At 44.7% G+C, this 26,871-nt stretch overlaps 3 protein-coding genes across 4 annotated transcripts in view; 1 reads left to right on the top strand and 2 right to left on the bottom strand.

The window, feature by feature from the left end:
- Positions 1-5,454: 5,454 nt before the first annotated feature.
- On the bottom strand, positions 5,455-12,081 carry znf365 (zinc finger protein 365). Its single transcript, XM_086174734.1, has 6 exons — positions 11,959-12,081; positions 9,977-10,655; positions 9,566-9,875; positions 9,299-9,470; positions 9,170-9,216; positions 5,455-8,799 (listed from the first exon to the last, which is right to left on the bottom strand). The coding sequence occupies exons 2-6, from the start codon at positions 10,644-10,646 to the stop codon at positions 8,571-8,573; spliced, it is 1,428 nt and encodes a 475-aa protein (XP_086030860.1). The 5' UTR covers positions 10,647-10,655; positions 11,959-12,081; the 3' UTR covers positions 5,455-8,570.
- A 203-nt stretch (positions 12,082-12,284) lies between these two features.
- Positions 12,285-22,680, bottom strand: sult6b1 (sulfotransferase family, cytosolic, 6b, member 1). Of its 2 annotated transcripts, XM_086174746.1 has the most exons (9): positions 22,609-22,680; positions 21,966-22,210; positions 18,924-19,036; positions 15,867-15,956; positions 15,046-15,172; positions 14,754-14,848; positions 14,180-14,336; positions 13,198-13,317; positions 12,285-13,103 (listed from the first exon to the last, which is right to left on the bottom strand). In XM_086174746.1, the coding sequence occupies exons 2-9, from the start codon at positions 22,159-22,161 to the stop codon at positions 13,093-13,095; spliced, it is 909 nt and encodes a 302-aa protein (XP_086030872.1). In that variant the 5' UTR covers positions 22,162-22,210; positions 22,609-22,680; the 3' UTR covers positions 12,285-13,092. The 2 variants fall into 2 exon arrangements, with proteins under 2 accessions (XP_086030872.1, XP_086030881.1); XM_086174755.1 differs by lacking the exon at positions 22,609-22,680 and having other exon boundaries at positions 12,285-13,317; positions 21,966-22,263.
- Positions 22,681-25,685: 3,005 nt separating this feature from the next.
- Positions 25,686-26,871, top strand: part of slc30a6 (solute carrier family 30 member 6) — a 46,446-nt gene continuing 45,260 nt past the window's right edge. Inside the window, exon 1 of the mRNA XM_086174724.1 lies at positions 25,686-25,926. Within this exon, the coding sequence (XP_086030850.1) occupies positions 25,743-25,926 (184 nt within the window). The 5' untranslated portion in view covers positions 25,686-25,742. The remainder of the gene's footprint in view (positions 25,927-26,871) is intronic.

The raw sequence follows: 26,871 nt of genomic DNA, 5'->3' as shown, positions 1-26,871 counted from the left end.
CAGGGCGAATCTATCTAAAAACTATCTAACAACCTCTGAACGATCCCAAAAACATCTCATCGAGATGGATTTTGGAAGAGGTTTCTAGATTATTTATATGTATGCCTGGAAACACAGGACTCAAAGGATCAGTTTTTTTTGTTTCCGAATCAGGGTGCCAGCATGTTAGGCTAACTGTGAGTGCTAGCTGGACCTGGGATTTGGAAATTCGACACGATTCCACGCAAATCAGACCACGTCAAGCCGGTCCCCACGCTGGGAGTCGGAGGAACCTCCCTGATTAGATAATCCAAGATGGCCGCTTCGAATGTCAACAATAGCTAACATAGCTTAGCTAACCTAAGGCCATTTTGGTTAATTCCCACGTCATTTTCAGTTTCACGCAAGTTGAGTACTTCGTAATTGTCAGCCAATTCCGACTTCGTGCCAGAATGGGTTGGGCAGCAAAGCAGATGCTAGCTAGCATCTACAGGTAGCATGTCTAGGGTTTGTAGGCAGTCACTTATTTGGTAATTTGCACCATTAGTTAAAAAAAAGGTGAATAGTTTGTGGCTTATTGCCATCACTCATCAGATGTTCAATATTCATTTTTTATGTTTGGTCTCGTAGCAAATGAAAGATATTCCTCGCCATCGGTCATACCCGCCTCCAAACCCTTCCCTGGGATCTAATTCATGTCACTTCCCTCGTCTCTGGGCTCTGGAATGTAACACAAGGTCAAACATCTTTGGAACCCTCTTTAGAACTTCCTCCAACCTTCATCTCCAGCCCAATCCAGAATCCAGATGAAGCCCAGCTGGTCCCCCTTTATTTTTTGATGTCTTTTCACAGAGCCTCGTCCAGGGGAAACCCCAGACATCTTGACTATTAGCATTATTAGCATTAGCCATTGCTGGCCTTTGGGGGGGAGTAATTAGATCATAGCAATAAAACAAAAAAACAACAAAAAAACTGCAGTTGGGTCTGTTTTTGGATGCAAACCCCAGACGTCACCACACTCCAGGGCATTGCGAGTGGGGGAATGATCTAATCTTGGACCTTTTCCGCCGTTGGACGAGGTCAGCAGGGACCAGGGTCGTCTCTGAGGCCTGAGCAAGGCTGATCTGAGTTTTGCGTGCCGCTGAGCCTCCAACGCTTCCAACTCAAGTCGATCCAAGTGTGTTGTGAGACACACGGGTTTGGTCCGCAGGGTAAAGGCAGGAAACTGGATCAGGAAGCCAAAATATCCCTCCGGGAGTTTTCACACGAAGCCCCTGACATCACACTTGACACACATTTCTCCGCCGAGACGACCGTTCGGTCTACGGCTGCCGCTGAACCGCCCTTCTCCGCCCGCCCCAGCCACTGAAACTGGTGGACACCAAGGCAGGGGACCATCCTGGGGCCCCGGATATTTCAGATGGTTTCATTTTTTAACTCATTTCCATCGGTAACTGAGCTAAACTACCAGCTGGGAGGAGAAAAAATACCCTATTTTTTTTTTTGCACTGGATTCATTCATATCACATCCAGACTCTTTCCAGTGCAACAAAATCAACACCGTAGGCGCACACAGAAATCGCTTATCTGCCGCCGCAGATCTGGGCGGGGCGTTGGTGGGATGCTCACGCAGCCGCCGCCGGGCCTCCTGAAAATATTTATTCTCCTTCCCCTGCGTGTCCTGGCTCAGCGGCGCTTTCGCCGGTGTTGTGTGAGCCCCGCCGTGACGTCAAAGCGCCGCCTTATCGCGTTTACTCTCTCGGCGAAAGATCAACAGCAGCCCGCAGTGTTTATTGAAACGCGGTGATGCAGCCGGGAACCATAACATAACAAGCCGTTTGACGTTCTGCCGTGGCCTCGAAGTCATCTCGAAGCTATTTCCCTCCCAATAACAGATGGCCTGCTCGAGCTGCGTGCAAAAGAAACAATGCAAAGCGCAAAAAAAGTAGGGATTAACTCCCAGAATTGGATTTAGGAGGAAAATAAATTTTAAAACAGCAGTGTCAAGCCAGAAAACACAGAGGAGTAGAAGTCTATAGCTGTTTTCAGACAGAGAAGTTCTGAGAAGTGTCCATTTCCCGTTCAGTTCCAGGAACAAGCCTCCTCCGGGCAAACCTTCTAGTTTTGTATTCTCAAAGGCAATGAGGGACCTTGACTGATATCAGATGGGTTAGTTTTTATCTTCTCCGCGTGCCGCTTCGCTGCGTTAGGTAGCCCGTTAGCCGTTTTGCCGACTTATTTTGGCCAAAATGTTGACGTTCCCCTGGAAACCCCTCCGAGGCGCAGCAAGACCGAAGAGCTTGGACGTCTTTGTCGCTCCATTTCTTGGTGGTTCTGTCCGTTTTGTCGCAAGAAAACTCATCCAGGCTCTGGCCTCACCTGGCATCATGGAAAGAAAAAAAAGTAAAATGAAAAAATAATTTGAATGGTTCGACTTATTCAGTGATTTGTACTATAAAGTTATTTTCAACCTAACTTCATAATTTTTTGTCTTTTTTTTTCAAAATCGCTCAAAAAAAAAAAAATCACATTTGGCATTTAAATATGAAGAGGAGCCGTGCGGTGACGCGGCAGCCAGTGGAGCCCACTATGGATTGCGCAATAACTGCGTATTGCTGTCTCTGTGGATGTCACTATTAAAATTTTCAAACGCTTCAAGCACTAATATATGAACTAAATTTCCATACTTTAGCTGATGTGTTTACGAGCGATCGTAAAGCGGCAGCGAAGACACACTAGGTGAGGCACGCAGTGACGGTGCCTCAAGGTAGGGGGCGCCGGTGATCCCAGCCTTTTTACTACTCGGCTACAGAATAATAGAATTTGCAATAGCAAGCTACTGTAAACAGTTAGCAAGTCAAGTGCAGCCATCCAGTTGTTATTTTTTCCTCTTGCTTGGCTTTATTTCCAAAATGGAGGATTACATAGCTAAACTGAAAGAATTTTCTAAACTAGACTTTCAGTGGAAGCAGGAGATAGTAAGTAAGGGAAGACCGACGCCGGTGCTAACGGATTTGCTTCAGACTAGAAGACTCTGTCTTTTCAAACGGAGTGGTAAACACAAAAAGGCTGGCTGTGTGGATGTCCAGTAAGAAAGTGCCTTTTCTGCTTTTCCTGCATTCTTTTCTCAACTTCAAACATGACAGTCAGCCGCTCGCATTCAAAGTCAAATCACGTTAAAAACGTTCGAGACGTCCAGGATAGATCTGGCTTTGAATGAACAGCAAAGACTCAACATCAGCATCCACAATGCTAAGCTAAAGGAAAACCGCTTCAGAAGGAGCGGCGCATGGACTTCATTTATAAGTAAAGGTATGAGATAATAATGTTTTTTTTTTATGTGCTTTTTTTCTATGCTACAGTTTGTATATGTAAAGAATGCTGATATGATATTTTAAAAAAAAACACATTACCTGCTGCCATTAAAATGGTGAATAAGCTACTCCGTAGGGTTCATGTTTGTAAATCTGACTGATGACATCAGTGCCTCACCAGCCATGAACCTCACCGCACATCACTGGTATGTATGTATACGGTTGTGTGATGGCTATTTGGTTGACTGGTCACTTCTGACTTCCGACTACTGGTACTTCGGATCTTCGGTGACCGAATTGCAGTTTTTGTATGTCGCTTTGGATAAAAGCGTCTGCCAAATGGCTGCAATGTAATGTAATGTCAAGTAAAACAACTGACCAGTGACCAAGATGGTTCCTCTCCAGTCTGAAAGCACCAAGAAACAGACTAGTTCCTGAGGCAGCAGAGATGAAGATGTGGAGGATCCTCTTTGGGATTGAGAAGGATGGAATGGATCGGAAAATGAGCCCGTCGGAGGGACGACTTTATCAGGTGATAAAGTCAGGCTGAAGTGGTTTGGACATGGACAGAGGAGAGATGATGAAGATCTGGGGAGAAGGACACTGAGGTTGGAACTGCAAGGCATGAGGTCAAGAAGAAGACAAGGAGAAAGTGGGGGAAGGAGGAGGAAGCTGATTCTTCAGGGAAACGTTTGTCGCACCATGGGATCTCAGAACGTCTGGTAGAGCGTCGAGGAACCGCCGGGCTCTTGGACGGGCCGGGAAACTGCAGCTCGGGACTCCAGGGCTCAGAGGAAGTGGGGGGGAGGGAGGCAGAATCCAAGCCTCGCAGAAAAACAAGTAAAATACAAGTCAAAGCTTTGTCGGGAATACATTTTTGATTCTTTCAGTTATTTAAAAAAAAAAAAAAAAAGGGACAAATCACATGATCCCCAGAGTCAGTAACCAGTAAATGCCTACTTGAGTTATATTTCTGGTTTTGATGGCGATGCACCAGACCGAAAAGACTGGAAGGACCGAGGTCAGAGCCGCCGTATTTGTGGAAACAGCGACACACCGTGGACGTCGAGTTCTACAATGCGGATCGCCGGCTTGATTTCAGCGGGAGGAGCTCTGCTTTATGTCTGGATGCAGCTGTGATGCAGAGTTCGAGTCCAAAATATTTTAAAACCATGCATTTTCTGGAAGAGGAAGTAGATTTGGTGTGTCTGGCAGGTCAACGTACCCAGAGAGTCCAACGTGAACCTTAAATGCGAGAAAAGACAAGTCCATACGATGCCAAATCACAATCTGGTTGTCTGATGAAACTTTCTATGTTGAGCAGGTCTGGACCAAACGCTTTTAAGATAATCCCGACATTCCCCTTCATGAGCGAGCGCAAAATCTCATCTTGGGCTCAGAGACTGAAGGACTATGAGGGTTGAGAGGATCTCATGCTAACGGCTACCTGCTAATCACTGACATGATTCAATAGCTTTAATATTAGTACCGTATTTTCACGACTATAAGGCGCACAGAAAAGTCATAGATTAGGTTTGATTGATGACGATTACCGGTAAAAAAAAATATGAATACCAAACTTAGTTTTGCTCCCGCTCTATTTTTAAATATGCACACTTGTATGCTTGTGTGTGTGTTGTTGTTGTAAGGCGGACGTAGTAGAGGACACCATGAGGACGTTAAAGGGGGAAGTGTGGGCGTGGATTGTACACAAAACCCGCGCCTTATAATCAGGCGCGCCTTATATGGTGTTAAATACAGTAATGGCACACATAACTGAGACTGCAACCTTTTAGCGCAGTGCGCCTTACGGTCGTGAAAATACGGTAGTAGAAAAAATGGTCGGCGCCTGGCGAGATGCTGATCAAGCCACGCCTCTTGAGAACCTGCGACATGTGAGAGCTCAGGGACTCAGGCGAAGATCTGAGGTCGCCATCATGCACTGATGAAGGGACATGAATGCAGGCGAGAAGGAGAGAGTTGCATGATGGGATATCTCTCGGCTGACAATGCCTGAGGCGGCATAGCTAAGGGCTAGCCGCGTGCTAACTATAAACTTTCTGAAAAAGGAAGGTGTTGAGCCTTTTCTGGGGAAGAGGGTTCCATAGAGGAAGCGTAGAGATGTTGAGTTTGACCTGAAAATAAACAAACAGTCTGATCCTTTTGGTGCCACGTTGGTTCTTTAATGCTTCTAACACACGACGACAACTTTTCAACATAAAAAGTATCTCAGTTCTTCACAGTATTGCATTTTGCACAGTGTTATACAGACTACAGAGTACTTAATTGAAATATTCATCTTTTTCTTTTTTTCCCCAGAGTGAAGGCACGAAACTAGTGATTACTTGAGTGACACAAACTTCCCCTACGGACAGACATGATCACCAGAAGATGTCGAACGCGGCAGCGGCGGAAATCGGTTCGACGCGTCTCGAAATCTAAAACCTCATTCTTCTCGACGCGTCCGCGATACGAAGGTAGTAGAATCATCCTCATGAGTACTGCGACCCCGGTGGGAGTACTTTTTTTTTTTTTTTTTTTTTCTCGAAACAACCCCAAACCCACCCCCTTGTCCACGTGAGCGCAGAAGTGATAAAGGTCAAGCCCCGCCCCGCCCTCAAACCCACTCGTGATTGTCCGGACTGCAATGCCAATTTAAAAAAACCCAACGTAGCCGCTCAGCGCGTTCCCTCGGCTTAGTGCAACTCCCCATCTGACTAAAATAGACCTTGCTCTGCTACAAAATTACACACGGTAGTACGTATTACAGTAATTTATAAGTACTTTTTTTGCTACATATGAGGCATGCTTTCACAGTAACACAATAGCTACATATGTAGTAGTTGTAATAGTAGTACTTGTAATAGTAATAGTAGTAGTAGAGGGACGGCTGCCTTAAATACAAAATAAATATATCATCCACAATCTCTAGGAAGCCGGAGAAATTTCGTGTGAGACCCTCGCTCTCCTTGCTGTTCACACACACACACACACACACACACACACACATGCGCACCTCATCCAGGAGTGCTGCCGTCTGCCTCTCAACTATAAATCAGGGACTTCCTTCAAAACCACGTCTGAAAGCCCCCTCCAAAAAACAACCCTTCTCTCTCCTTGCAACCCAATTTCCGCGTCGCTTGCTAACCCTGGCTAAATAAATAAATCCACAAATACTTGTTTAAAAAAAAAAAAAAAAACACGGTCCACTTCCTTTAAGTCCCATCAGACTCACGGTGGACTGCTGGTAGAAAGGGGCTTCCCGTCGTCTCCACACCCCTCTGTCAGACTACAACCGACGACCCCGCTGACCTGCGTTAGCAAAATGAAAGGATAGCCGCGGCGGCGAGTCAGCGGATGAAGATCTCAAACTTGGCACATACATTCATATTACTCTACGACGTAAAGAGACACCCCCCCCAGGGGGGAGGGAAGGGATGGAGGGCGTCTACCTCCACTCAACATCGATTGGTTTACAAAATACCTATTGACACCGTCGACAAAACCGACAACATCGAAGATACATTTTTTTTTTTTTTTACAGCTGGAAGTCCCGCTTTTGACTTGTACATTCTCCTCGGAGCGGGGCGGAGGGCCTGGGTGTGCTGACGGCGGCGGGGGGAAGGGCTTTGGCGTTGTTCGCTTTGTGATCGGAGAACCTCCACCCGTTTTACATGAGCGAGCGTTTGTTGTGAAGACACGAGGCCGAGGTCACGACCCCCTGAACCCCTGCGTCTGTTCGGTGCCGGCTGAACGCTCGCTCAGGAGTACATTCACAAGATGTATGTGCGTATATGTGTGTGTGTGTGTGTGTGTTGTCCGCCCCCCCCCCAGACCTGAGCCAAAACTGCAGCTGGAGCGCTCCGTCAGTAAACGTCCCGCTCAGACACGTTAAAGGTAAAATACGTGAGTTTGGGGGACCCTGTCCCGGGACATGAATGTTTCATCGCTAAAAATAGCAAGAAGTGAAAACAAAACACACACAAAATCGATTTCCGAGTGTAACGATCGGCCTCCCTTGACTGACAGGAGAACTTTTCAAAATAAAAGACGTGCTATAGGAAGGGAAAGCAAATTTGAGACATGGGGCAGGATCTTAAACACGGCATTTGTTTGTTTTGCTTTATGGAACCAACCAGGAAAAACCGTTAAAAAAGCTCATAATAACTCGAGATAATTGATACTATCGATGAACTAACTAACTTGAAAATATCTACGATTATCGATACGTCCTGCGGGATATCGAGCCAGTGATGGCATGTACCGATACACAGGTACTCGGATGCTGCTGTGGACAAAATGTGCAAAAAATGGCTTTGGATTCTGATCATCACCCTCAGAGAGCAAGGATTGGAAAGCAGACGGGAGCGTGGATGAGAGCGGAGGAGACGCGTCTTCATCCACATAGTGTTCACAACCTTCCTCTTTTGTGAGAATCCGACCTCCAGCCGCAGATTAATGGAAAAAACAAAACGAAAAACAAAACACAAAGCATGTGTTTGTCTGAAGTCCCATGGATTCAAACCAGAATCTGAACTCTGGACAACGGAGATTGGCGATCACACTGTACCTAATATTACAGATTTGTGCTGACGACTGAGACAGAAAGACAATCGCCTTGATACATATGTACGTCTCGCTGGAAAATAAAGAAATTAAATAGAAAAAAAAAAAGAAATCTGCCGATACTCCCTCAGTGTCGTAATCTATGGAAAAGGTGTGAGGGCTTACTAAGTAACTTAATTTAAAAAAAAAAAAAAAAAACTCTTTAAATTAGCTGCCCATGGAGGTACATTTCCTGGTTGCAATGGTTAAGGCTGTTTATACTGCTAAGACTATCAGCCAAGATATTCTGTTATTAACACTCAGTGATACAGATGTTGGCTGGTATTTAAGGAAAGCAGGAAAGTGTCTTCCTACTTGTTTTTTTTTAAATGGGGAGTCGTTGCAATACCAATATCAGCCACTAGGGGGCGCCAAAATGCCGTTTTGTAAAGGACTATCCTTTTCAACAGACGTGCACTCTTAACTTTTTGATTTGAACATGGCAGGGCAGGAATAGAGGTTTTTACAGATATATGTATATATATATTAATATATATATGAAGAAGAACTGCTTTCTGGATGTAGTGTCGCTTGAAGGTGGGGAACCTTCAGAACCGCAGCGTGCATGTGACCGGCTGTGGTTCTTTCCCATTGGTCAACACACTGGGAGTGAAATTGTCACGCTCAGCTGTCTCTTGACCCGGGCCCCTTTCTGGCCCCCCCCGTCCCCGTTCACGCCTCGTACCCTGCCGAGCGCCGCCGCCGGTGGTTCCAGATGTCGTCTCTGTGCTCGGGTCGGCAGAACAGCCTGGACGACTGAGCCAGCCGCTCACGGCGCTCCCTCTCGCGGTCTCGTTCCCCCGGCGGCTTGGCGAGTGGTGGCGGACAGCCGCCAGACTGGGACGAGGAGTGAGTTCTGTTTTCATGGAGGCCTGGCGACGACAGCTGACCTCCCGCCGACCTGGGGACGTGACGGGAACAAAGACGGCTGACGAGCTGGCCGTTCAATGCACAACTTCATATTTATGGCACTGCGGTTAAATGAACATGGTGCGACCGGTGGCGGGGGTTGGCTCCGGAATGTACCACCTTTGGTTAGGATGTAGGAGGGTAAGCATCTTCTAACATCTCATACAAAGGGTAGAGAACCAGGTGTCAATGAGCCAAACATGAAGCCCACCTTGTTTCAAATCAACCTGGAGTCTGGGCTCTTGAGATGAACCAAATTTGACCTTCCCCTTCAGGCTCCGCCCCCTTGACCCCCCCCCTCCCGTGCATCCTGCTCCTGGGTCGTGGTTCCGAGATACACGACAACACCTGCTGATGTTTACCTGCTTTTAGTAATTCTGTGAGGTCCGTTCTCTGTAGGCTGCTGGTGCTGAGGATGAGACAAAGGAGGTCAGAGGTCAAAGGTCAGGCTATGGCTACAACCCCCCTGACCACCACACAGCGGTGTTTACCTTGTAGTGGCTGCACTGGGCCGGGCTGCCGTTGACCTGGTAGTACTCCACCAGCCTCTCGGCCAGAGCGATGCGTCTCAGCAGGTTCTCAATGAAGCACTGAATGCGGACCTTTCCGCACGTCTCCTGACGGACGGCAGCTTCCAGGAACTTTTGGATGGTGATCACCTCCCTGAAGGAGCAAACCGTGAGCCTTCACTACCTTCTTGTGAAAATCACGAGGAACGTGTCACGCCTGCGACCACGGGGGACGCCGTCCCCTTGTACCTCTCCCGCCGCTCCAGCTCGTTCTCGGAGGCGTTGAGCTGCTCCCGCAGCGCGGCGATCACCATGACGGCCACGTCCACCTGCCGGCTGAGCGAGCGCTCACGCTCCGCCACTTCCTGCCTCTCCTGTGCAAGGTGCTGCGAGTGAGCGCGCTCGCACAGGAGCTCCGTGTCGGTCTGGGCCAGCTCCGTGCTCACCCGGGCCAGCCGGCGCTGCATGGTGCCGTCGGCCGCTCGCAGGATGCTGGCCAGCCGGCGCCGCACTGCCGCAGAGGCCGCTGCCGTTTCCAGGCCGGAGTAGGAGCTCTGCTCTGATGAGACAGAGAGGAGCAGCAGAGTTAGTATCCTGGTTACCAGGAGCTTATTAGTTACCGACCCCATAAAATATTATTAAAATAGGTTCCTGAATCACCGATGAGGTCCAGGTCCGGATCCAGGTCCAGGTCTGGGTCTGGGGGCGGCCCCAGGGAGGCCGAAGGCGGGTAGCGGATGTGATGGTTGAGGTATTGGTGGGGGGAGTTTGACTTTTTTGAGGACATTTTCACATCTTCCTCCTTCCTGCCTCCATCTTTCCCCTCTTCCTCCTCCTCCTCCTCCTCCACCTCCTCTTCGTCTCCCACGTCCTCGTCCTCAGTCCCTTCCTCGTCCTCCTCGGCCTGCGTCCCCACCCCCACGCTCTGGGTGCGCCTCCTCGCCGATCCGTAGGAGTGGTTGAAGCTGCTGTCCCTGCAGTCGCTGAGGGAGCGGACGTGGGGAGGCCGGCCCGCGCCCTGCTGGCCCCTGCGAGTGGGGAGGCTCATGTCGTGCCAGGGAATGGCCGCCGTCAGCGGGTCGGGCAACTTGCCGGTGATGCTGAAGCCGCCGGCGCCGACGACCACCGCGTCAGGCGAGCGGTAAGAATGTCGGTACTCCAGGTGGGCGCGGAGCGACGCCAGGCTGTGGAAGCGCTCCTGCTCGCCGCAGCGGGGGCAGCGGAAGGGCAGGTCACAGGAAGCGAGAGAGTCTGCGCCGGCGCCGCAGGCCTGGCTGCTCCTCTCCAACAGGAAGGAAGCAGAACCTCTGGAGCACAACTTCTGCTGCATCACTATGACCTCCACACACACACAGGAAGGAAAATCAACTCACTCATTCGATGGTTGATCCGAGCTGTGAGAGGGGGGGATTCACCCCCAACGTGCATGCCTTGCACGCTCACGACCCGGATGGCCTCAGGTTCATGTCGTGAAAAACCCTATACATATTCATATTCTAATTCATATGCACCCTTTACCTATTCATAACCCTATTCAATAACTCACTAATCAATTTCTGGGCTACTTCACATTGCTACTTTGCTCATTATTTATTCCTGTGTATTGGTAAATATAGAGAGACTTGTTTTCAATAGATTATACTTATTTTACACTTCAAGAGTCTTGTATTTTTAGTTAGCTTGTCAATGTGTTTTACTTGTATGTCTTGCTGCTGCTGCTAAACAATTTTTTCAGCATGGAATCATTAAAGTACATCTCATCTCATCAAAAAGGACCCAGGAAAATGTTCACATTTAAAGAACAAGGGTCGCAGAACCCTGGATTAAGTTTCCTGCTTGACTGCTTCAAATCTCATTCCCTCACTATCTATACTGCTTATCCTGCAGCCCGTCCCAGCTGTCATATCACTATCGCGTTCACAAGTCATATAGACCGACAATCATTCACCCTCTCATTCAGACATCAAGTAGAGATGTGCATCGATTCACACTTCATCATCAAGACATTCAACCGTTCTTTCACTCTCAAACACACAGCATGTAGAAAGATGACCATTTACTCTCTCATTCACACATCTCATTGAAACAGTCAACAACAAGAGCAACCACAACAAATTATTTACACTTTCAGGTTGCATTGAAATGACTGCTATTTTAACTTTTAATCTCGTATAATATCAAGAACTTTTTACAAAACTTAAAAAAAAAAAATCTTTTATATTTTGGGGGAGTTTTTGGTGATGTGATGACCTTTTGGTTCCGATATAAAACCTACGTGACCCTTTCACGTCCCTGTATGGAGTCGTTAATGTTTAGCATCCATGTCAACGGTGACAACCGTGATTTGAACGTTTACTCTCCCAGTGAATTAAAAGGGGAAATAGGATGACCGGAGCGGGTAAACGGCAGATTTATCGCCAAGAAATCGCGTTTTTTTCCGTCCCGGTACACCGGTGGTCCGAATAGGGCGCGTAACAGGTCCGTTTCCCCGCAAGACCGTTAGCATCACTAGCCAAGTTGTGGCGCTAGCCCTGTTGCTAGGCTGCCGCAGCTAGCGCTAGCAAGTGGCGGAGGAGAGAGAGAGGTGGGATGGTTGGGATCGATTAATCGTGATCGATCGGGAATTCCGGAGACGTTCTTACCGCGTGCAGTTAAACGGCAAGTGTTCGATCCAGCTCTTACTGTTAACGACCGGAGGCGACGCGCCGCCGGAGGAGACAGACGGCGACCCGCATGATGTCATTCATCCAGGGGGGTAACCGGTGATGACCAGGGTCAAGCTGACATCATTTGCAACACAACATCCGGTTTTACCTTTCAAAATAAGTCATTTCCGGTTTTGATTTTTTTTTTTCATCCTGTCATTCAGTCACTGCCAGTAATTATTTATTGATGATGATTCAAGGATTCTCTGTAATTATTCATGGATTATTCATGGCTTTCGGAGTGCAGTCTGCGTTAATAATGAATGGATGAATGCATGGTTTAATGGATGAATGAATGACAATGAAATTAAAAAACAGTGTCCTAGACATATAAAAATCATAAAAGATACTTGACAGATACATGATCACACATTTCTTATTGACATTGCTTTTTAAATTTACGAGGTTACCTTAATTTTTCTGTCATGTATAAGATCCATGAAAGTGAATGCTATTTCAACTGCATAAGGTCATTTAAATATTGGCATTTTTGGTATTATTCTATGATCAGGTTACTGTTTGTTAACATAGCACACTAAAAAATACTATAAAAAATCCATACATAATTGAATTAGTACTTTAAAAATGTTCATGCATTACATATACTATTTAATCAAGGTTGATCACATTAGACGATTCTTTGTCCTCATTGGCTGGATAGCAAGTGACATGAAGTAAACACCTGAAATGACAGATTTATTCTGTAACCAATGATTTCATGTATTTGCAGTAAAGCGCAAACAGTGTTTGTGCATGCTGGTGATCAGGATCACTTGGGTTTTGTCTCCAATCCCACAATATGTGACATCCAGAAGTGGTAGCTGCCAGTAGAGAGACAGAGACAGCGAGAGGGAGTACTTGGATTCGGTCATCGAGATGAATGAAAACACTATTGTGGGAAAATTGTGAATTATCATAGAATATAGCTATTTAAATCAAAAAAGACTCAGCGCTAGTCAAATCGTACAAGTGGAGGATCTCGCTGGTTGTGTTTTGAGGTGTGTATCGGCTTGTCAGCGAGTCCCAGTAAATGTTGGTTGACTGTCGGACACGTCAACGAATGCTCACAGGTCAGTCGGCATCTTTGAAAATCCAAAAGGAAAAAAAAAAGAAGGAATAAGGCCTTGGTACTCAGAGCTCCGGGCGTCTCTGTGCTTTCCCAACCGCCCTACTGACAGTGGAGCTGGTAGTCCAGTTTCTCTGCAAGTCTGGTCCCCGCCAGGTGTGTGTGGAAGGCTTCGTCCATCTCCCTGCTCTGCTCCGGGGTGAAGTGGTTCCGCCAGTCCCCGATCTCGCCTGAGTGGGAACAGCCACGGGGTGAAATCAAAGCTGGATAAATAATACCCTATTTTTCGGATTATAAATCGCAGTTTTTTTCATAGTTTGGCCGGGGGTGCGTCTTATACTCTGGAGCGACTTATGTGTGAAATTATTGAGCTCTCTTGCTCTGATGTGTGTGTCTGTGTCTGTGTGTGTGTCTTTAATATACCAGCGATCGTCACACACACACACACCAACCAATCAAAATTCAGCAGGGGAGGGTTATGGCAGAAGTGTGTTGTGAAAAAAGATGCTACCAGCGACTTCTGCACCTTTGAAAACTGATTATTTCAATATTTGCGCTAACTTATAAAAACAACTGAGAAGGGCTGAACAAAAATGGCACCGCTAGATGAGGAAGCGGCGCATTGTCTACCTTCGGAGTTGACGGATTTTTTCAGAAGTGACACCAAAGAAGATTTTGTTGGATTTGGTGATTAAGAGTGACATCGATTGGTTGGTTGTAGCATGTGCTATATGCTGTAGTTATTTTAATGACTCTTACCGTAATATGTTACATTAACATAGCCAAGCAGGCATGTTCTCAGTTCGTTGTTTATGCGTCATATAGGCTACACTTATTCAGCCTGTTGTTCTCCATTCTATTTTTATTTCAAATTGCCTTTCAAGATGAAGTGTCTATCCTTGGTCTTGGATTCTATCAAATAAATTTCCCCCAAAATATGCGACTTATACTCCAGTGCGACTTATATATATGTTTTTTTCGTTCTTTATCATGCATTTTCGGCTGGTGCGATTTATAATCCGGAGCGACGTATAGTCCGAAAAATACAGTCAGCATGAATGATAAGTATTAAAATCAAGTTCAGCATCTAACCTTTCCTGAAGATAATTTTCCCCATGGGGCCGTGCGAGTCGACCGAACTCGTCTTCATGGCCGCGAAAGTGCTCTCTTCCGCTACCCGCTGCACTTGCTTCTCCGTCAGGTCAAAGCCGAAGAAGCTGGAGATTTGACGGACGCCTTCGCTGAGGTCCTGTGGGATGAAGGGTCAAAGGTCATGAAGAGAGCTTTGTCTCTGCAGGGTTTTGATTTTGACTATTTTCCTGCTCTCCACGTCAGAAAATCCAGGGCAATGATATAATATATTATATACAAAATAATATAATTTCATGATATGATTCTCCTAACTGAGAAATTTCCAAATTTATATCATTTTTAAATTTTTTTTTCATTAGAAAGTTTATTTTATTTTTTCACGTTTTTGACATAAAAGATAAGAATTTTTTTTTTTTTTATATTTTTTTTATAAATTTCCTGTTCATTTGAAATCAATTTTTATTTTTGCTTATGTTCTCTTTAAATATACGTCAGCCCGTTTTATGTGCAGTTCTAAAAATGACCACCAGGGGGCGCAGCTCCCCCGAATTCCTGCACAAGCAGGTCAAACCACCTGCTTGAGCCGCTCGTAGATGACGATCATGATATTCGGGTCGTCCATTCTCTTCTCCCAGGCCAGGGCGTGGTCAAAGTATGACCCCCAGGGCACTGCACACACACACACACACACACACACACACACATTGTTGGATCTCAAACATATGACACTGGCAGCCATAAAGTCTTTACAGCTCGTAATCTTTGACCCCGTTGGCTCCTTAATACATGTACACAGCAGGTCATTGGATGCATCATGTGATACTTTGAGAGTTACAGATAGATAGATGGATGGATGTACAGCTCACCATCTCCGGACAGGAAACGGGTGCAAAAGGAGTCCCAGGACTGTCCGGATGGGAGGACCGGGTTGTTGTTGAAGAAGTGATAGAACGAGACCAGCGTGTCTTTGGGGTTCCTGAAGATCACCAGCATCTGGAGCAGAGAGGTGGGAGTAGATGGTGGGATGACGGGCACGGGGTCCCGTCCAGATGATCCAGATGTTATCGGCCACATGAATTGATTGCATGAATTGATTAATTATTCATTCCCTTGTTTTTTTCATGTATTTTTGTATCTTATTTTAATTTTTCCTTATTGATCAGAGGACGGGTGCTGCTTTTTTCCAAGGTTTTGAGGTAATTCACCGTGTGTGTGTGTGTGTGTGTGTGTGTGTGTGTTTGCGTCTTCATCATTTGCCACACAAAGGTTAAACCTGCACAAAGACACAGTATTTGTTTGGAACTGCTAGATTTTCTAAATCATATTTATTTTCTATTTTGGCAAAATAAAGAAATTATCCAAATTATTTTTGCAAAAAAAATATTTTCTGATTATCAACTGTTTTTTTTCCCTCCAATTTTACATGAACTTCAGGTTCATTTTCAATTAATTTCTTACCAATTACAGGTGTGATTTCTTTGGGATTTTAAAGATGAAGAAAATTGATTATCATGCAAATTCATTTCAATTTTTAAGTAATTAAATTGCCAACAAATGAATTACATATGAACTGACCACATTAAAGTTTTAAAAATCATTTGTGTCCCTAAAATCTATATAATTGTTTAGTGTGTGTGTGTGTGTGTGTGTGTGTGTGTGTATGTGTGTGTGTGTGGTTGAAGCTGACCTTGGTTTTCTTTGCGTAGAAGGAGGTCGGGATGTTGTCGGGGTGCAGGTGAGTCCCAAGGAACCTGGGAGATGCTGTCTGTTCCACAGCCTGGGGGGGCAGAGAAGGTCAGCGTTTTTCTATGCTACATGTCAAGCTACTGCCAGCGAGCTTAGCTTAGCACAAGGACAAGGAAGTGGCTCCAGGATTTTGTCCATAGAAGGCGCGACATCATCGTCATCATTCTTCATCAACTTTATCAAACACTTTGACACTCAAGGTATTTTATTATTATATATTTTATTTTATATTATATGTGTATCTTTTAATTTAATTTAATTTAAGTTAATTTTATTTTATTTTATTTTATTTTATTAGTAATTAAATAAAATGCTAATGTTTTGCCTGCATCAACCATGCAATCACATAGTAACAACATGTGAACTAAATTGGATTTTTTTTTAAAATTCCAGACCCGATCCGACTGTAATAACCTGAGGATTATTTTTCACGACTGTTAGGAGAACCTGATGGCTTCCCTCTCTGCCACCCCCACCTTTTATTTTAATTTTGATATTTATAGTGCCCACTGCTCCTGCATCTGTCTCCAGGGCAACAGAGGAATCTGTCCCACTTCTCAATTCTCGCTCCAGGGTTCCAACATCTGGAAAATGTGAAGGGACGTCACATATCTCATGCATCTCGCCACGTTCGAATTGACCTTCACCTTCCAGCAGAGGTTTTTTGTCATTTTTTTTATTTTGAAGATAAAAAAGATAAATCTGACCTTGACATTCAGAGCAGTTAGAGTGTGTTAAAACCACACATATCGAGAATGGCACAATACATTTATCAATATTATCATTGCAGATATTATCGTTATTATAAGGTATTACAATTACAAAGCAAGGGATAACAAATATTTGCAAAAGTAAAATGTATTTGAGTAAATATTTTTGAAAAAAAAAATCATGCTGGAGACAAAAATGAGTAAATTAATTAATTAATATATAAATGAATCAAAATTAGCAGGAATCTCTGAGAAGAAAAAAAACGGGAAAAAATTGACGATCAAATTATGAAAAAAATAAAAATAGATAAATAGAAATATAAACAGATCAATAGATTCTATCCATCTATTTTGCTTTTTTTTTTTCGCCTCCCCCGCAACCCACAACCATCTAGCCTGGCGCTAGCTGCAAACAGATGTGGACGAGAAAAAAAAAAAAAGAAAAAAAAAAAATAGAAAAGGAAAATACTCCATATTGGACTGAGATCCTCATGGCGAGACGTAGGTCGGTTTTCCCTGGAAGGTGGATGTAAACACCCCGGGAGGGCGTCGAGGTCACAGACCCCCACATAGCGAAGGCCCCCCGATCCTTTTTTTTTTTTTTAATAAATATGAGCATTAAAAGTAAGCCAAAGAAAAACAGGCCTGGGGAATTAAATGCAGATAAAATAAATATTACAAACCCCAAACAATTTAGAGGAATTATATAGAATGTATATACTTAGGAGAGAGAGAAAGAATTCCTTTTTGGAAGAGACTTGCTATCTGCCATCATATGATGGCTGTTAAACAAACACACACACACACACACACGCGCTCACAACACATATTTCCACCCCCGAAACACGGGGAAACATGTGTTCCCGATCGAGCGGACAAAGAAGCCAAATCTGAGCTCAACAGCGAACACTAGGAGCATCTAAGCTGCTTGTAGCGTGTTTTGGTTCTTTGTGGGTATCGTATGCAGACCCAGCATGGTTCTGGCTGGCGCGGCGCTATGCTAACATACGACTGGCTCCTTCGTAGCAGACTTATAGTTTCAAAATGGAGGCGTGAGGGTCTAAGCCTTCTTTATCATATACATACATACATACAAATCCATATTTAGCCACGATGCATATGCTGTTCATCCTTCTATTGTCGACACTGTTTAACCTGAATTCAGGTCATGGTGAATTCCTGTCAAAACCTTGTTATTGTGGCGACTGGACTTGAATTTCCTCACTTTAAGACATTTCAGCCCTCATCTGAGAGGCTTCTTCAGTTCTAATGACCTACAGGGAGTTTCTGAATATAACTGCTAGGGTTTGTGACAGGTCTAGGTTATGCAAATGTAAGAGTTGATCATCAGAAACAAGATGTAAGGGGGGTTTTATGCTAATAGGGGTGCAAATCTGTCTTGGTATTGATCCCAGTACTGCGTTATACATATCAATAACCTGAGACCCTCTCCTCTTCTTTGACTCCTTTATACATATTTATAATTTTGCTGCTATTTGCTGCTAAACCTACTAGCAGTACCTTTTGCTCGCTCTAAGCGATCTCAGGCAAAACTGTTCTCAGTTCTACTACCTCAGTGGTGGAACAAACTTCCGGAAGCAACAAGACTAGCATCATCTATCTTAACCTTCAAGAAACAGGTAAAAACTTTTCTCTTTCAGGACTTTTTACTACACTGATGCCCCAGATCAGGTTAGGCACCAAGTTAGGCTATGCAGTGTGTGTGTGTACGTTTGTGTATGTCTTTGTCAAGAAAAAAAAAACAAAAAAAAAACTCACTAACCCAAGCTTACTGTTCTGTATATTTCCTGTGCATCTTGTATTTGCAAGTGTTATTTGCAGTCCTTATGTACTCTAATGTAAGTCGCTTTGGATAAAAGCGTCTGCCGTCATTTCATAACATCTACACTACAATTTTTCCTTTTATCACACTATTGTGCACTCCTTACCTCACTTGTTACTAAGACACTTATAGTTTTATCACTTGTTTACTAAGACACTTTATAGTTTCACTGAGACACTTTATAGTTTATTTTTATTTCTAATTCTGCCTTTTTCTTTTTTCTTTTTTTTTATTATTTATTACTGATTCTGTAACTCTGGCACAACAATTTCCTTCGGGATTAATAAAGTTGTTCTTATCTTATCTTATCTTATCTTATCTTATCTTATCTTATCTTATCTTATCTTATCTTAAATGTAATGTAATGTAATGTAATGTAAAGCTATGATACCAGCCTGCATGCGTTGATTCCCCGCGGAACCTCGCAAAGCGCTAATCCCCGTACCTCCAGGACGTCCCGGCCGAAGAACTCCATCAGTGGCGGCATCCTGGACTCCGTTCTTCTCCCGGTGCTCTCCGCCATGATCTTCCTCAAAACCCCCACCATCCAGTTGAAACCTGAACACACACATGGACAGAGGCGGCGTCGATCCAACCGGAAGGTTGGAGATTCGATTCCCGGCTCCGAACGTCGAAGTGTCTTTGAGGTGACATGCTGAAGTTGCTCCCGGTGGCTAATAGTTTGCTAATTTTACAATTTTTTTCAATCTTTCTCCTGAGAACATATTCTATGCGTTATGAAGGACCCACCTCACGTACCTAAACAGCTACGTTTGTATCTAACACCGCCGAACGTCACCCCCCATGTGTGTTTTGCACTGCCGTGGTCGCTCAATAATACATCCACTAGAGAGCAGTGCTGAGTTCAGGGTTCACATCTGACTTCCAAATTTTGTTTCAAACATTAACAAATATGGCGGCAGCGAAGGCGAATTCTCCACCGTTGGTTATACCGATTTTCACTGGTTGCATTTGAGCATACTGCGCAACACTGGCCCCCAAAGACTTCCATTGGTAGCGCTACATCCGTGAGCTTGGCAAAAAAAGTAGCACGAAAATTCACATTGAATCCTCACAGAACATCTTGGAACAACGTCGTGTGGATCAGTAATTAGCTAATGCTCTGTTTAACCCCGGGGTTCTGCTGGCGCCCGCGTTGTTGCTGAAGATACGTCTGCTTTGTAAAGCTGTTGGAAGGAAATCCAAAGTCCTGCCCGTTGTCCCTTCACCCTTGACTTTGCCGCTGCCCCGAACCAAATCCGGGGTGCGTTCCCGTGCTCGTACTTGCCAACACATGCTACTTAGCGATGCTAACTATCCGGGTGATAGCGCTTGTCGTCTTGGGAGAAACAGAACGGTTTATCTGTGACATCGGAATGCTCAAACAGCACAATCTGCCCGGCTTCAGAGCGAAGCGAGGACACCTCGAAGGGGAAGTACACCATGTACGAGACACAAAGGCGCCAATCCTTTCCAGATTCTTAAAATAGCCGTAAGATGTTGCTGAAATGGTATCTTGGGTTGGGATGCCGAAACAAGCTGCTCCCTAAACCCGAAAGATAAGTCATACGAGGAGACCCTGCCTCCATCTTGTTTCCTTGTAATAGTATTCGTCCATTACAGATGTTTGGATTATAGAAAGATAATATCTTGATGGCGGGCTGACAGGCCGGCGGGCCCCCCGCTCCTTGATGAATTCCAGATGACAGAAAGTTGGCAAAGAAAAACAAGCTGACTGAGGAGTTTTCTTTTCCTCAACAGCTGAGGTGCAGAGCGGTTAAACTAATCACCACATGTTCGGGGTCTGTAGTTCGATGCCCCTGACCTCCAAACACAAAATCCACACCCCTGTACAGAGAATTTCCCAGGAGAAACGATGTCCTGGTGAGTTCATCTAATATCATCTGTGGCTGGCTGGGGTGTCGCTCCGCCCCTGCACGGGATAAGGGGTACAAGCAATGGATGAAATAATCTGACAAAGCTCTCCGGGAAGTTTATGGGCCTGTTTATGGGCCTGAAATCAGGCTTGCGGGGAGACTGGTTCTGTCAAATGGCGTCCCGCTGATTCCAGAAAGCTCATGGTTCGACCCCGAAGCACGTCGGTCAAAATGGCCCCGGACTGATGACATTGCGACGGCGATTGTGGAAAAACTCGAATCCCCGCTGTGGTGCCTTCGACGGCGGGGTGACGAGCAGGCGACGGTTAAAACTACTGTTTTCTTAATGGGGTTCTCTACAGGTGGAACGCGCCGCTGCACATGCGGCTTCGAGGGACGGTTGAGCCACCGCCCTATCGCCCTCATAAATCTCAGCAGAGCTGCTGTGAAATCAAATCCCAGCCTGTTTTGACAAACAGACCCGAAAGGGGAGCGGGGGGTTTGTGGGCAGGCTGACGGGTGGGGGGGGTCTTCACAAAACCCCCTTTTTCACCGGAGGAGGAACTTTTTGCAGCTCCTAAAACCTTTCCGGGAATTAGTTTGTGCATTCGGACAGTAAAGGAACCAGGTACTGTGGACCTTTAGCTCCTACAGTTCCACAGGAAGTTAGCCAGCTTCACATGGCAGAGCCATGTAAGGTTATTATGGTTATTATTCCCAACATACTTCCTGTGGGAATGAAAACTACGAGGGGGTGGAGGCTAGTTCCTGGGACAAAACTTAAGCTGGACAGTTCTAAGAACTTTTCTGTCTGGAAGCGGCAGAAGTAAGGTTACCCAAGGAAACGTTTTATTTCTCTGAAAGAAGCCCAGACGCTCATTGCGCCCCCTGGAGGCCCGGAGGCCTCATGTTGTACTTTTATAAGGTTTTCCAAGAAATATGTATAATCCAAACCAAAGCGCACAGGAAGTGGGATTGTTTTTTTTTTTTATTATTTTTAAATGTTACCTTTGTAAAAAGTATTTTATTTTATTTTACCATGTACATTTCCTTTTTTAAATCTTTTATGTTTATACCATGTTGTAATATATTAATATATATCCATCCATATATAATATATAGTTGTTATTTCTAAATGGAGGGGATTGTTTTAATCATATATGCAATCATATGTTGACAAATAAGAATAAATGGATACAGAAACTAATCAAATAAATAAATTAAAAAATAGAAAATATACAAAAAAATATTTTTAATTATAACTTTAATATCCACCTCAAAAAATATCGATAAATTACTAAAGAGTCGGCAATAACTGATTTTTTCGGATTTTGAAAACTGCGAGAAATAGGTTTTAACAAAGTAGACTTGGGTGTCATCAGACTTTCACTTCCTCTCCGCCTCGCTCTCCTCAGGTAAGACGGCTCTACAATCTCTCAAACAAGCCACTCATTAACCCGCCGGTAGCACGGCGAAGGGGTCAGAGGTCACAGCAGATAGCAATTACCTGGAGCAGCTGTTCACGGCGCCTACCCCCCCCCCCCCCCCCCCCCCCCCACACACACACACACACACACACACACACACACTGATGTCCGAGGAGCACCCACCGCATTTGGGGTACGCCACCAGCAGGATGTCGTCCTCCCGAGCGGAGATGTCCTCCAACGCCCTCAGGTGGTCCTCAGGGCAGATGAGGGTGGGGTACAGCACCCCCTTATAGCGGTACAGCTTCTCCTCGTCGCTGGCGTCCTTCGCCGCCTGCATCTTGGACTGCAGCCGCCCCAGAAAGACGTCCATGTCCATCTCGGCCGCTCGCTCCCAGGGAAATGTGGAGAAGGTGCCGGCTGCCGTGCTGCAGAGAGAGAGAGGGAGAAGGCGTGTGCGCTCGTGTGTGTGTGTGTGTGTGTGTGTGTGTTAGTGCCTACAGTACTACTAGTAGTAGAGTGAGGCCCCTCCTCCACACACACACACACATGGCATTGTGTGTGTGTGTGTGTGTACGGCAGATCCAATATCTGATTGGAGATGCCTGGACAATGTTCACCAGTTGGGTATGTGCTGACAAACTGGCTGCAGACACACACACACACACGTGCGCGGAGAGGAACGTTTCATCATGACGAACCTGAAGTACTGGCCTGCTCAGGTTCCCGTGAAGATGAGGAGAAAACGGATAGAAAATCCGTGGAATATGGTATACCTGTCCCCCTCAGACAAAAAAAGTTTGATTTAGTGGAAGATTTCGAATACCTTCGGTTGTGTCGCCTCCAGGCCGAGCTCTTTGTAAACACACAGGAATGCCGGACGGCCGTGAGAAGCCTGGGCCGCCTTCAGCCCCAATGAAAGATGAGCTTGGAGTGTGCAGGCGTGAAACATGGGACATGTGTGTGTGTGTGTGTGTGTGTGTGTGCGTTTGTGCGTGGATACGAAGGCAGCAATTAATAGCACTTTAAGACAATGAATCCGAAATGGTTGTTTACTGGCTGTTTTAGCCACAAAGCTATGAGTCGATAGCATTGGCTATCGGCTATGGAAATTAACAAATAGATAATGACGGCAGAATTGAATGGCTCGGTGATCAAATCAACTCGTCGCCCCCGTTTGAGGATGTTCTGTGAAAACAGGAAGTGTACTGGGGCAGGAAACAACCAGAACCAAGCGAGAAAAGCAGTTGCGGCAAAAAGCGTCAGTGAAAAATGATCTCTCGAGCAGAAATTTGACTGCGTTTTAAATCAAATTAAAATTTCATTTGATTAAAACTAATTAATAACAAAAGAAATGTAAACCATTTAATTTAATCTCAATTTAATCTTGACTAAATTTGATAAAATTATAGTTAAATGAATTAAATTAAATTAAATTAAATTAAATTAAATTAAATTAAATTAAATTAACATGTGCTCATACCCTGTCATTCTTCTCACTTCCGGTTCAGGGAGAAAGCTGGAAGTGAAATGGACGAAACAGTGGGAAACCCATCTTCTTGAAAATTCTTATCCAAGCGCGACGGCACACAATTAGAATTCGGTGATTAATGTTTACTAACCAGCTTCCTGTTCCCCTCGTGATTATCTCATTTTTTTGGGAGGATAAAAAAATCACTCTATCATCCTATAGGCCATGGTATACAAAGTGCATCCAGATGTGCGTCCTGCTCCATGTTCACTCTGCCTTTATCGTGTCCTGATTACCGCCCCGAGCGCAGGCGCTACTTATTTTTCATTTTGACAGCGGAGGAAACTTGGCCTCGACATCCACCCCGTGCCTCCTCCACCTCCTCCTCCTCCTCACATTTGCAGCAGACCGATGCGAAAACTGCTCGGAAAATAGGAAAATCAATGAGTGGCTCAAAAACAAAAAAATCAAATCAATAAATAAATAAAAATGGAATTTTGTGCTTATGAGGTCATTGGCAGGTGTTGCTGCAAGACTAATCCAGGGGCTTCTCATATTCTGGTAAAAACACACAGGCGCTAATTTGACTGGACAGCCTGGAGAGAGGGATGAATAAATAAAAGAAGGAAAGAATAAAATAAAACCCAGCTGAGTTTAATTTAAAACTTACACTGCGGTATATGTTAAGCGAGCTGTGTGTGTTTTTGCCTCACAGCGAGAAGTACCACGGTTGGAGTCTGACAGGGGCGGGCCTTTCAGTGTGGGGTCTCGATGTTCTCCCGTGTCTGCGTGGGGTTCCTCGGGGTTCTCCGGTTTCCCCCCGCGATCCAAACACATCTAGGAGGTTCACTTAAATAGTGTGAATGAAAAGAGAGGTGGTTTGCCATGTATATGACGTGTAAATGAGGGGAAATGGTTGCACGTCTCTGTAAGAGGCCTTGTGATTGGTCTAGGGTGAACCCCGCCTCTTGTCCAACGATAGGCGGGATAGGTTGCAGCATCCAAGGCGTGCAGGATAAAAGGTACAGATAAAGAATGAATGAGACAAAAAGGATGAGAGAAGAACATTATGTGTAGAATTAAAAGTAGGAGATGGTTTTGCTGTTAAAAGGAGCCACAGCGTGTTGCGTTCAGGTGCATCTGAGTTGTCGGGCCTTTGGGGACACGACCACCGTGACCCCTCCGTCTGCGCTGCAAACCTGCCCCTCAGACACTTCCCCCTCTGTTTTGGCTTTTATTATTCACCATTTGCTCTTCTACATTTCCACCCCCCTTTTTTCAGTCTGTTGTTGCTTCTTTTTGGCATTACATAACATTCCTTTGTCTCAGTAGATCTCAGGGTTTTGGGGCACCAAGGGGCCCCCCGGGGGCCTCACCGTGCCACTTGACAAACTGCCTCATGCAAAGAATCCCCATTCAGACGTCTCTATATATGGCGCAAGCACACAACTTTGACCCAAATGTGCACGAGGACACTGAAAATCGCATTGGAAAAGGGGGGTCGGTCAACGGTGTCGGGCCCCGAACAGAATCCAGAGCTCTCCACGCCTCGATCCGTCACGCTCTAGCCGCTTTCTCCCACGCCCCCCGGCACAATGATGATTTTGAAACCTTTCCGGGAAATAAACAAATAAAAAGAACGCATACAAATTGTACGAGCGTTCCGCGCGCTGGGATACAAACAGATACAAACGCTCCTCTGAAGTCAAGTAACGTGGAAATGATGCGAAACCTCCAAATAGCTGTTTTGACCTCACACTGCAAACAGATTTGTAGCAGAGCTGACTGCTCAAAACCCACTTCAAGGGCCCTCTCTTTTTTCTGGTGTGCTTAAACTGCTATTGTTTGGAGCGTTTTTTGAATAAAGTCATTGAATATTTCTCCCTCCTGTTTAGTTTCATTTTTATTATCCATCATCCTCCAGTCTCCCAAGAACATTAATCATTTGCATATTTGCAGTGTCTGTGTTTCCTTATTGTCATTGTGAAGTTGAGACCAAAAGAGGATGACATAATACCCATAAATTATCATGATCTCACTTTCATTTTTTTTTTTAATTTAATCACGTGGTTAAAGTCATCTGATCCTTTTTTTATTCATTTAATGTCATGCACCTTGTGTAGCATAAAACAGGCTATTTATCAATGTCACATTTTGGCTAAAAAAATATTCATGAGCTTACATTTGGGGGTATGTATGTGCTTAAATTAAATGAAAAAACTCAAATTAGTTTCAGAAAATTAAAAATAATTCAAAACTAAAACTCATTTAAACGAATGACTTTCATTTGATGCATAATTATCTGAAATTAAGCAAAATGAATCAGAATAAATCAAAATAAGTCAGATTTTATGTATCCATCCATAATAAAATATTTTAACTTATATTAATTTGATTTTATTTGCTTTGTTTACACTCCACACCAGCAGGTAGCGATATCTAACTTCCGGTTCAAACAGGAAGCGGGCGGTCGAATCGGGGGGGAAAAAATGGCGATGGACGCGACGATGTCCACGTCTGCGGGTTTGCCTTACCACAATGCCGGGGACTTTTACCCGAGGAAGTTCGGGTCAAAGCCGGATGTGGTTCCGTCCGGGGTGACGGAAAGGAAGGTCGGGCCGCTGGACAAACCCGACATGATGTCGGTGGATGTTATCAACGTCAGCGAGTCAGGTTTGTTTTGCTAACATGCTAGCAAGCTAGCGGCTAACAACACGTCCTCATAGGGACTTCTGACGTACTTAAAAATGCAACACGCTGCTCTCCACTTCATTCGGCATTGAAATAATTACTTTGACTTCCTTCGGGGGTCAAAGTAGTGACTTTAATACTTTTGAAAGGGTTTCTGTGTTTGCGCTTTCGGTTTCACGTCGTTAGCGTCTGTTCTTCCATTTACCCGGCATCAAATATCTGTCGCACCTATCAAGTGAAATATCAACCACACCATTGCGCATCGGCCGATATCTGACATGACAATCAGTCGATTTCACAATATTATTCACTGTTAAATCCTCAACCCTCCAAAATATGTCATCTAAATTCAAACTTAAAAACCTACAGTGTTTTACTCGGGACTAAGACTTTTGAAGAAAAGCCACAAACAGCACTGAAAACACTATTTGTCTTAGTTTCATAAGTTGTATTTATATGCACTATTTAATGCAGTTGGTATGGATATTTGTTAAAATAATAGTAGCATTATGCTAAATATTAAAATATATAAAATATGAAGTGCTTCCGGAAGCAAAAAATGACATGAAATATTCTCGACCCAGAGATTTTCAGGGATTTTTTGTAGGAAAAAATTGCTGCGATCACATGATCAACTGTTGCTTTATGTTCATTTTGCACGCACAGAACTAGGGAAAAGGGCTTTTGCCTAGGCTGCCCCCACTGCATGGAACAGATTTCAAAAAGACTGTAAACTCCCTAATTTTATCTCACTAACTGCTTTTAAAACCAAACTGAGAACACTTGAGGTCAACTTGTCAAAATGCAAATGCTTCTTTTGACTGTAAAATTGTTCTGTCTGAAACTTATTGCTGCCTCTTGGCCAGGACTCCCTTGTAAAAGAGGTTTTTAATCTCAAAAGGACTTTTTTCCTGGTTAAATAAAGGT

The sequence above is a fragment of the Fistularia commersonii genome, chromosome 2, assembly GCF_037954325.1.
Source record: "Fistularia commersonii isolate RoL2024-O1a breed Wild chromosome 2, RoL_Fcom_v1.0, whole genome shotgun sequence".
In the NCBI taxonomy this organism is placed as follows: domain Eukaryota; kingdom Metazoa; phylum Chordata; class Actinopteri; order Syngnathiformes; family Fistulariidae; genus Fistularia; species Fistularia commersonii.
The sequence above is the reverse complement of the archived record's forward strand: the minus strand, read 5'-3'. Positions and strand labels throughout refer to the sequence as shown.

Coding starts and splice junctions, on each gene's coding strand:
- znf365 (XM_086174734.1), bottom strand. CDS start 10,646: ATGCAGCAGAAGTTGTGCTCCAGAGGTTCTGCTTCCTTCCTGTTGGAG. Junction 9,876..9,976: donor TCCGGACCTGGACCTCATCG/GTGATTCAGGAA, acceptor CTGTCTCATCAG/AGCAGAGCTCCTACTCCGGC. Junction 8,800..9,169: donor CACAGAATTACTAAAAGCAG/GTAAACATCAGC, acceptor TCACGTCCCCAG/GTCGGCGGGAGGTCAGCTGT.
- sult6b1 (XM_086174746.1), bottom strand. CDS start 22,161: ATGGACATGGACGTCTTTCTGGGGCGGCTGCAGTCCAAGATGCAGGCG. Junction 15,957..18,923: donor TCGGCCGGGACGTCCTGGAG/GTACGGGGATTA, acceptor CTGCCCCCCCAG/GCTGTGGAACAGACAGCATC. Junction 13,318..14,179: donor GAAAATTATCTTCAGGAAAG/GTTAGATGCTGA, acceptor GTTCCCACTCAG/GCGAGATCGGGGACTGGCGG.